Source organism: Macadamia integrifolia, chromosome 5 (genome assembly GCF_013358625.1).
Source record: "Macadamia integrifolia cultivar HAES 741 chromosome 5, SCU_Mint_v3, whole genome shotgun sequence".
NCBI classification, from domain to species: Eukaryota; Viridiplantae; Streptophyta; class Magnoliopsida; order Proteales; family Proteaceae; genus Macadamia; species Macadamia integrifolia.
The window spans coordinates 18,095,492-18,106,319 of record NC_056561.1 but is presented as its reverse complement, the minus strand read 5'-3'; the positions used below and the strand labels follow the sequence as shown (position 1 = coordinate 18,106,319).

At 38.4% G+C, this 10,828-nt stretch overlaps 1 protein-coding gene across 2 annotated transcripts; it reads right to left on the bottom strand.

The window, feature by feature from the left end:
• Positions 1 to 29: 29 nt before the first annotated feature.
• Positions 30 to 10,828, bottom strand: LOC122078758 (nuclear matrix constituent protein 1-like). 2 transcript variants are annotated; one of them, XM_042644877.1, is made up of 8 exons: positions 10,189 to 10,828; positions 6,241 to 6,450; positions 4,939 to 5,192; positions 4,334 to 4,604; positions 4,156 to 4,239; positions 1,263 to 3,376; positions 809 to 1,025; positions 30 to 608 (listed from the first exon to the last, which is right to left on the bottom strand). In XM_042644877.1, exons 1-8 carry the CDS (start codon positions 10,507 to 10,509, stop codon positions 351 to 353), a joined length of 3,729 nt encoding a protein of 1,242 aa, XP_042500811.1. In that variant the 5' UTR covers positions 10,510 to 10,828; the 3' UTR covers positions 30 to 350. The 2 variants fall into 2 exon arrangements, with proteins under 2 accessions (XP_042500811.1, XP_042500812.1); XM_042644878.1 differs by lacking the exons at positions 30 to 608; positions 809 to 1,025 and adding an exon at positions 1,057 to 1,191.

Genomic DNA, 10,828 nt, shown 5'->3' with positions numbered 1-10,828 from the left:
GGGTGAGAAAGAGGAGGAATAAGTTACAATGGGGGAAACAAACAAATATTTTGACACTGGACTGACCTGTCCCAGCCTAAAAATCGGCCAACTACTTAATACATCATCCAATCAACTGGTCCACTGTGTTTGACCAAATATAACAACCAAATGTCCTAATCAAAGAAACAGTAACCAACACAATCAAAACCCCCCCCCCAAAAAAAAAAAAGAAGAAAACACCTACCCTTTCCCTCCAAATTAAGAGGGAAAAAATACCCAAAAGGAAAATTACACTATGTTAATGTTAATACACAGACCTCAGAAACAGAGAGAGATCATCCTAACAACAGAACCACTAGAATATATGATCATGTGGTCAAGAAATGCCACAGCTTCTTCCCTATTGAAACCTCACCAGGATGTTCAGGCTCCTCATCATCACCATCCTCCCCACCATCTTCCCCATACTCCTCATCCCCTACCTCTGCAGCTTCACTGCCATATCCATCTTCATCAGCATACTCCCTAGCTCCTTCGGGTGTTCCATTTACTTCCTCGCTCAACTCCACATTTCCATCAGACTTCGCCACACCATCGTTGCCATCATTTTCTTCTGCTGTTCCAATCTGTTCATTACAAAACCCAGACACTTTAACAAATTTTGAGAATCAAACAAACAGAAAATAAACTCATAAAAGGAAGGACCTATTTCATAAAATCTGACAAGCCAATAAACTTCCATACACAATCAACCCCACCCCTCTACAGTACACAGACACACAATCCTATCTGATGAGAGAGAGAGAGAGAGAGAGAGAGAGATTACCCTAACAATCCTATCTGATGAGAACTCATGAACTTCCACAATGCCTTTTACAGCCACCTGCTCCAGATGTGCATGATTTCCATTTTCACCAGCAGCTCCCTCTGCAGTGGCAATATCACCTTCAGTATTAGAAGCTTCTCCAGTAAACTTGCCATCACCAGTTGCTGCTCGCTGTCCCCTTGTCGGAGCAGGCAAGGCCTGCACTGCTGCTGCAGCTCTGACAACAGTAAAGCAAATTTATGAATGTGATGGAGACCCTAGTGAAAAACAAAACTCAAACACATAGTATCTTCCTAAATATAATCAATATAAAAGGCTAACGGCCAACTCAACAGGTGCCCTTGAGATGGTGAACCCTGGTAAATGAGCAGATGTTCCACTTCCTGTGATCAAGTTCACACCATCTTTAGAGGTCGTTCACATGTTACTACTAAGGTAGAAAATAAGGTCTAACCTTTTAGGTCGCCTGAGGTTGTAGCGTTTTTCACCAGGAGGTTGCATATCTGGCGCAGCAGTCTGCCTCTTCTTCCTGCCCCTTCCAGCTGTGACACCATCAGAACGCACTTCGCTGTTATCAGCGTCCTGCTCACTCAACGTGGTTCTGGAGGCATGGGAATAGTTCCGCTTCCTTCCGATACTAGTAGCTTCCTTATCTGCAGGACCAGAATCTCCACGAATTTCGTCATTCATACATGATGAGTCCACAGCATTCCCATTTTGTTGCTCATTTTTGTTCTCTTTTGAATTTTCCCCAAGAATGAACTTCGCATCCTCAACAACTGCTTTCACAGAGCGAGTTCTACGTACGCCAACTTTGCGTCTCCTGCCAGGTTTACGTCGACTACCCTTGAGCTCTGATTGCTGGGAATCTTCTGGAATTTCTTGTGCCTCACTGTCCATATAACTTGGCTCATCAAAAGACAGACAGGGGCCAGTTTCCTCCTCTCTGACGCTATATTCTGATTGGATTCTCTCACTTGGTACTGCAAATGATGGTTCTGGCTCATCTTCAACACCAATTAATCTTTTTGATGTTCCTTCTGCAATAACTTCTACAGCAGCTAGAGGAGACTTCCCTGAGGAAACAGGAGCAGCAGTTTGCTCTGTCTTTTTAACAGGGGACAATTTGAATATCCTCGTGGTGCATTGCCGAAGCCAAGACATCCGTCCACCAGAAGCAGGGGAACCTGAACCTGAACCTGTTGCACCAGGAGTTGAGTCAACATTTCTCCTCTCAGAAGCAACCAGATTGCCCCGCAAACTCTCCTTCAAATAATCTTCAGCCAATCTTGGTAGAGGAAGGGCGTCTACATTCTCCACCTCTGGAAGGGATTGGAGATCAGACAGCACATATTCAGTGGTAACTTGTTCACAATTCTTGCAGCTCCTGTGTTTCTCCACAAATGCTAAGAAATGATCTCTCTCCTTGGCAAGCCGCTCCCTTTGTTCCTTAAGCTTCCCACTGAGGAGAACAAGAGCATCAATGTCTTTCCCAATTTCAACTTGGTGACCTTCAAGGTGCTTTTTACTTGCAGCAATTTCCTGCTGCTCCCTCTCAATCTTTTGCCTCTCCAGCTTCATTTCTTCCATTTCTCTTTCGGCTACTTCCCTTAAAAAATTAATATTAATCAGTTCTTTCTCTCTCTTCTCTTCAAATTCCCTCTCTCTTTCCTTCAGATCTTTCTCCATTTCTTCCTGCCTACTCTGCAAAAGAGCTTCAAGCTCCCTTTTTCGCAGCTCATAATCATGAAGCAGTTGATCATGTTCACTTCGGGCCCTCTCTGAAATCTGTGATTCTTCATGCTTCTTGCTAGCTTCAAACGATTCTCTTTCTAGTGCAAGATTTTCCTTCTCTCTCTGAATATAATCCTGCAAAGCTAGCTTTTCATTGTTCAACCTTTCCTCTTCCAAATGTTTTGTTCTTTCAAATTTCTCCTTCTCCTCAGTGACCTCTTTTAGTCCTTTTGTAATTTCAGCCCTCTTCTCATCCAGTACTTCCCACTCTCTCTCAAAATTCTCCCTTTCCTGCTTCAGATCATCAACTTCCTTCATAAGTAGCTCCTTCTGAACTCTTGCCTTCTCGATCTCCTGTTTCAATTCTGACTGCAGGCGGAAATGTTCCTCTCTCTCTTCTTCGGTTAATTTCAATTTTTCCCTCTCTTCTTGTAACTTCAATTGTTGTTCCTCAACCTCAGCCTTTAACTTCTCAAGGTTGGCCTTGAGAGTCTGCAAGTTCTCTATGTCTGCAAGCATTTGCTTCTTCTCCTTCTCTAAGTCCTTCTGTTCAGCTTTGAACGACTTCTCCTTCTCCTTCAAGGCTTTCCATTTTGATTCAAGGTCTTTTTCTTTCTCTTTATTCTTCTCCAACTTCTTTTCCAATTGCTGTTCCCGTTTTCCAATTTTTTCCTCGGTATGATTAAGTTCAACTTCCCTCTGCTCCACTTCAACAACCTTGTTTTTCAATTCCTCATCAAGGGATTTCCTCTTATTATCCAATTCCAATTCAAACTCCTGCTTTTTGACATCAAGTATGGCATTGTGCTCGTCAATGAGCTTCTGGATCTCCACCTGTAGGAATACAATAAAAAACTTCAGACACCATAATTAAAGATTCAGAACATGGTAACTTTTTACTTTTATATTTTTCCAGTAGTTAGAACAAAAAAATGATTTAGACTGTATTTCACATATTTAGTCTACTTTTGGGATGCAATCATGAAGATAATAAGATTATAAGTATTTTAACATTTGAGGATGGCCAGCATCTAGAACACTTATGATTAGTCGTCCTTTCTGGGGGGCGATAGTAATCACAGCTAATTTTAGCTCATCAGGCTGTAGACAGGTACAACCGTAGAAGACCAAAAAAAAAAAATCCTTTGGGAAACGCTAGCCATATGAGCCCCATTGAGTAACTTGACTCAGCCACACAACATAGTGGGTCCCATCATGTAAAACATGAGGACCCACTACCGTGCAGCCAAGGGTGCCAGCAAATGAATCATGCATGTCGTTAGCATATGTCTCAAATCCCTAACACCAGGACCCACTACTGTGCAGCCAAGGGTGCCAGTAAATGAATCGTCCATGTCGTTAGCAGTCTCAAATCCCTAACAAGTAACTATGTCGAAATTTACTAACTGATGGCACATAATTTTCCTAGTTACAAATTGAGAGCTCAAAAACCAATACCTACTTTCCATATTAAAGTCCGTTGAACCCCTTCACACCATTGTTGATAGTTGATACCACGCAGAATACTATTACAAGCTTCAGACAACTAATAATCTACTAGAGACATGTACAAAGAGTAAATCTGACCAACACATAATGGGATAAGGACTCACTCTTTCTCTGGCATTGAGTTTTTCTTCTAGTGCTAATAAATCTTTCTCTTTTGCTTCTAGATTCCTTTTCACAGCATCAACTTCCTGTGCACAAGGTGACAAAATCAAATGAATAAAACATAAAACCATTTACTGCCAATAAAAATAAGAAATTGCTCAGAAAAGACGAGAAACTTGCCTCCTCTTTAACAGCTAGATTTGTGATTCTAACATTTATATCCTCCTCTTTCTTTTGCAGAGCTAAGTTAGTTATCTCAATCTTTTTCTCTGCCTCTTCAAGATCCTCCTGTTTTTGCTTTAAAGCTCTGTTATTTTCATTTGCCCTCTCCTCTCTCTGGTTCAGGATCCTCCTACCCTCACAAAGCCTCTCTTCGCCCTCCTGTAGTTTTCTTTCCCACTCCCGCAGATCTTCCCTTTGTTTAGAGAAAGCAGCCTCATGTGCTTCTCGCCTGAAAATGGAACAAAGTTTTCGCAAGTTAAAAATCAGAAATAACAAATGCAATACATAAGAAGTTACAATGATTAAAAATACATTAAAAAAATACTTAAGTACAGGAGACACAAAATGAAAAAGGATGATCAAGTACTTGTATAAATGTAGGGATTCTAATGCTCCTATGCGATATCCTGTATGTTCTAGATAGGGTTGGCAATGGATGTTTCTAGTGTCTGTTCTTCTTTGTAATTATTTGTGTTTCAATAAAAAAATAAAAAAATAAAAAATAAATAAAAAAAAAAAAAGAAGAAAGAAAGAAAGAAAAAGGATGATAGTCTGGAATTTACTCTGCATTCAAGGATAGGCGCTCCCTTCTAAGCACACTTTCACGAGCCTCCAATTCTTGCAACTTCCTCTCCATCTCTGAACTCTTTCGACTTGCCTCAGCTAGCTTGGCATCTGCAGCATGAAGCTTTGCTTCCACTTCCAAAGATTTCTCTTCAATGTTAGCAACCAAAGAGTTGGCCTCAGCCAACTTTGTATTGGATGTAAACTTGATTTCTGCATATTCAGCACGCATCTCACGCAAGGCCTTCTCAAGCTGCAGCAGTCAAAAAACCTCAGCAACAGGAAAACTCATGACAGGAAGGCTGTTGAATAGATACTACAAATACTCAACATCAATGACAATTTTTCAAGAAACAGAGAATAAATTTGCATATTTACATGATAAAAATTTATTATGGAGCCACATAAAGGGGGAGAGTCTGTTCTGGACCATCAGCATCGACTCTTTTTCCTCCTCATGAGATTATACATGTAAGACATCGGATACAGATCCCACCATCTTATGTTGGGCCATCCACAAGAATGCACTCCCATACACATGAAAGCCACATTCGACAGTGAAATCATCAAAAGACAGTCAAAACTCCTCTTTTTTTTTTTTTTAACCAATCAAGGGAACAGCAAACAATTTTAATAATCCAGATCAACAAGTTAAGATAGAACTCTTCCTTAATTGGAATCATCTGAACACAATTAAGACTTGATTTTTTTTTTACCAATCCAAGAAACAACATACAACATAGATGACCAGACTCGTGAGTTTGGGCTACAACTCCCCCCCCCCCCCCCAAAAAAAAAAAAACCCTTCAAAAAAAATATATATATACCATTAAAGAAATATCATATTTATAATAGATTTTTTTTTTCGCAGTAGACATACTTTAAATGATTAATATTGCAGACTTTCGAATTTCGTAGAACATCAATTTGTAATGTCTAAGACTCAGAAAATTTTACATTGTGAAGTATTCGCTTGAAATTCATCCATATCTAGACATGTCTGCTCCATGGCAGCAACTAAAAAATACAAATCTTTTATAAAGTTCTTTGTTTCCTTTTTAGGTTATTGACAATTGACAAAGGGAAGTTGAAGATATCATTACCAATATCTAATCAAATGAAGAACAGTTCGTCTAGGTAACTGTATAAAAACAAGTAAAATTTTCTATCACCTCATAATCAAACATGAGATAATAATTAAGAAGGTGTACAAGATCAACAATATCATCCATCTAAAATAAAAATTTCAACACAGTGGAAACCAAGACATGAAGGAAAAGCAGAACGACTAGATATCATACATCAGCAACGCACTGCTTCTCAACACCCAAGGCCTTCATTAAATTTTCCTCTCGCTTCTCTACTTCAGACATTGCCATCAAGTGAGCTGTTTGTTCCCTTTTGAGGCTCTCCCGTGCTTCTTCTAATGCTTGACTGAGTTCTTCATACTTTGAAGTCCATTCCTTCTTTTCAATCAGAAGCAGCCCCATATTATACTGGTATTCAAAAAGCTGCAAACAAAATCATTTAGTCAGCTAAAAAAATACACATGATTCAGACTAAGAAACGCAATTTGAATAAATGATCGGATACTAGTTGGGATAGAATTATAGAAACAACAATCAATCAAGTGGAAGCTCGGGGAGAGGGGAGACAAACTTAAGAACTGGGACAGTCTGTTTGCTAAGTTGGGTTTGGATGGAAGTATCATTCAGCAGACTGTTACTCTTTTGGCTAAACTGTAGTAGATACCCCAATAAAAAACAATCAATCTGGCACTGAATCCAAACAAGAAGAAGAGTAGGATAGCAACAGACCAGATGCCCCAGAAAAATCATTTGATGCATTCATTCCCCTTTTTTTTGGAGGGGTTAGGGATTCAATGGATTCAGTATGATGTGGCTAATGAGGAAATAATTAAGTTTTGGAAGATAAGGTGGAACTGAACCTATATGTGTCAAGTGTTGGATACTAGTATATGATAAACAGTCTCTAAAGCATGAATCACATAATTGCCTCTCGGTGCAGTAGTGTCTTGTTCAGGGTTTGCTTGGGTTTTGAATTACAGAAAGGGCATTAGAACGTGCAAGATTCAGAGTTTTCAGGTAGATTAGCAACTTTTTCCAGTCAAAGTTATGGATTTAATTTATAAGGATATGGACTCAAACAATTACTTTCTGGGTAATCACTGGATATTCAGAACTATTAGGATAGGTCCTGTTACAAATTGGGAAAGAAGGGTTTTGGAGCTTACTCCTAGTTGGAAATGTCAATAAGTCCAAGGCTGATCCTTTGTACTTGTTCATTCAGATTTTCTATGTTTGTAATCAATGTTCGCAACAGCTGCTGATAACATGTCATTCACCAATTATAGGTTGCTACGTTATATATTTCAATTTTTTTCTCAATTTTATCCACACAAAAAAAATAAAATTATATTTGACATTTATATCCTACATTATTCACAAGATGAATACCTGGAAAACATTCCCAGGGATATTAAACATGGCACTCGCAGTGGGTGCCATGGCAAGGTAGCAGGTCACTGCTGCAACTCATTGTAGACTCATAACAACCATGGCTTTCATGCTTTTTGAATTACCTAGAATTATTTAATCAATGCCAGTTTGTTGAAGGTTACTGTTAATCTAGCCTATTTTGGGTGGAAATTAATATTTAGCATACAGGTGGGACCCATAAGCAAACAAAATCAGGTTTTCTCAACCTAATTTTCATCAGGATTATTTCAGGGAATCGAGCCAATTGTAGTGGTTCAGCTATTGTTCAGAATCTGGGCACCTTTTTGGATCAAGCTTGTATTTAACTAGCTCACTTTTTCACACACTGATTTCTTCTAGAAGGAACTGATTTCTTTCATATCAGGTCCCTCTAGGAGATAACTAGTGTAAATATATATAAAAAAACAAATCAAATTATTCTGCCAAAGCACTTCATATCCTAAGAGCAGATAGTGCAAGAGGGGATGAATTTGTAAGACGCCTTATGGAAAGGAGCTTCTATTCAATATTGAATATCTCAATAAGAATCACGACAAGAAATGTAAACTTACATTGTAATATACATTCTGTTAAAAGCCCATGGAATGAACAATCTGTATGCAATATAACAGGACATTTGTGGTGAATCTTTGCATAAGCTTAATTTTCAATTACCAAACTAATGTTTACAACTTTGATTGCAACAGTCAAAATTTGGCGAAATATTTAGGTTTCGATGGATCTCAAAACGAAATCACATGTGAAATACAAAGAACATAATATTTCATCAAAATCATCAAAATTTGCGAAATTCTGATTGAAATAATCAAAATATCACATTTCTTTATATAAAGTATAAATCTCGTAACATCAAGAAAAAAAACAAAACAAAACAAAAAAAAAAACAAAAACAAAAAAAGGGTACAAATCTCGACTTAAAATGATTCGGAAAAGGCGAAATAGTCAAAATTAACGTTTCAAATCTGTTCAAAAACTTACAAATCTTTAGAAATCCAAACCTCTCCTAAAGTCATCTAAGCTCAAACAACAAGATTGCAAAGAGATATTTGGGTTGAAACCTCAAGAAAGAGCCAAGTCTTTAAGACCTTATCATCTTGATTCAAATTTTTTTTTTTTAACTAGATTTAAGCAATGTTTGAATGTGCACACTAGAAAAATAGGGTGTGAAAACAAACTACAACTAGTGCTATTTTTTTAAATTACATCTGATCATTCATACATGTGAACTTAAACTTTGATAGCATCCCATGAAATTTCATTTCAAAAATTCTTGGTATTTCCTTTATATGCCCTCACTTCCTTCCATTTCCCAAAACTTTACCAAATATCAACCTTTCAACCATTTAAAAGAAATATTTCCATTTCAACAGGGGTTGAAATAAAATCTTAAACATTAGAATGAAATAACCTATATTTTCCTCTGTAACAATAGATATAGACACCACATAAACATGTAAACCAAACACAAACTGAATACGAAGTACTAAGACATCAACCTTAGGGTGAACTTATCTCAACACATATCAGAACAAATGAAGGATCATGCCTATTGAAGAGTCAAAAGAATTGTTTAGATAATGGAAAGGAGAAAATAAAATGGCTTATAGTAGAACTAGAAGAAACCATTAGGTTGACTCAAATTACCACCACCCAAATGAAATGAAATTATAATCACCAACCGGAACACTCCACAGCATCACCCAGAACATTATATACCAAGAATTTATTTATTACAACAATATAAAAAGGCAACATGATATGGAGAGCGCACACAACATTCAACCTCCTTTTAATGAAACGTGGAAGAGAGAACTTAAACACTAACTTGACATTAAAATTACAGTAAATCAGCACCAGATTGATGGAAAACAAGAGATTCTTAAAAACGAAAAAGACAGCGTGAACAATACAACACCAGTAGAGCAATAGCTGCCAAGTATTGAGCAGATGAACCCCTGAAGTAGAAGGAATGTTGAGTACAGAACCCTAGAAGCAACAAAGAGTTTTTCAGCATTGTCCAGACCACCACTGACTTCATGCACTCTTACAAGCATGCTCCCTATCCGTCACAGACTAGAGCAATGAGTACCCAACCAAGAGAGCACTACTTTATTTTTATTTTTTTTGGATGAATCATAAAATTTTTTGGATGAATAAGAGAGAGCACTCTTAACCCATCTAAACTTACAAATTTTGACCAAGTAACTCGATCCATTACAAAATTGAAGGAGTGAGTACCCAACCAAGAAAGAGAACACTCAATCCATCTAAACTCTCCCTGAGTATAGACCAAGTAACTCTATCCGCCACACACTAAGAGCAGTGAGCACCCAACCGAGAAAGAGAACACACAACCCATCTAAACTCTCCAATTATACACCAAGTAACTCCGTCCGCCGCAAACTAGAAGTGAGCACCCACACAAAAGAAGTCTTCACCCTATCTAAAGTCTCAGATTTAGACCAAGTCCAGTTACTTCCCTACTCAAAAAAGCGGAAGTTAATGCAGTGCAAACACAATGATCAATACCTGAACTTATTCAGTTACTCAGCCCTCTGATTTAAATTGAATTCATTTCCCGAATTCTAATTCTGGTTATCAAAGAGAGTTCTAATCTAAAACATACTAGGATGGATGTATAAATTTAAAAAATAATAAAATAAAAAAAAACAAAAACAAAAACAAAAACAAAAAAAACAAAATATTAAGTAAACGAAACTCTTCCCCAACCTCGTTTTCAAGCTTTGAAAGCTTCTCCATGACCGCTTCTCTGTCCTTCCTTTCCAGTGATGCCTCATCCAACAACCCAGCTTCTTTGAAGCGCCGCCAGACCTCCGTATCTTCACCAGTAGAGACGTGGTCATTCTTCCGACCATTATCACTCAACAACCCAACAGGCGGAGGTGGCCCATCCAGAAAAGCAACGCCCTTCCCCTTCGCAGCACTTCCATCTGCTCCACCGCCGTTTCTAGGGTTTGTAATCGACCCACCAGTATTCTTGTGCGGCGTGAGCGACCAACCAGACCATGTCTTCTTCTGTGGCGTAAACATCCCCGATTTCTCACCCAAGACAGCCTTCACGAAACCCTCATAACCAAGAAATCAAACATCAAAGAACCATAAAACCCAGAAGAAAAACAAAAAAACCCTAGCCCTCCTCTTTTCCCTGATTCTGCTCCTTCTTTACCCTAATTTCACAGAGAGAAGAACAGAAGAATACAGAAACCCTAGCCGGACGCGAACGGGAACTCAAAATTCCGGCGAGGCAGAGCGGTAAAATCCGAAATCTCACAAATTAGAGCTCTCTCTCTCTCTCTCTCTCTCTCTCTTTCTCTTTCTCGCTTTCCTACGACCGCAGCCTTTCTATTGC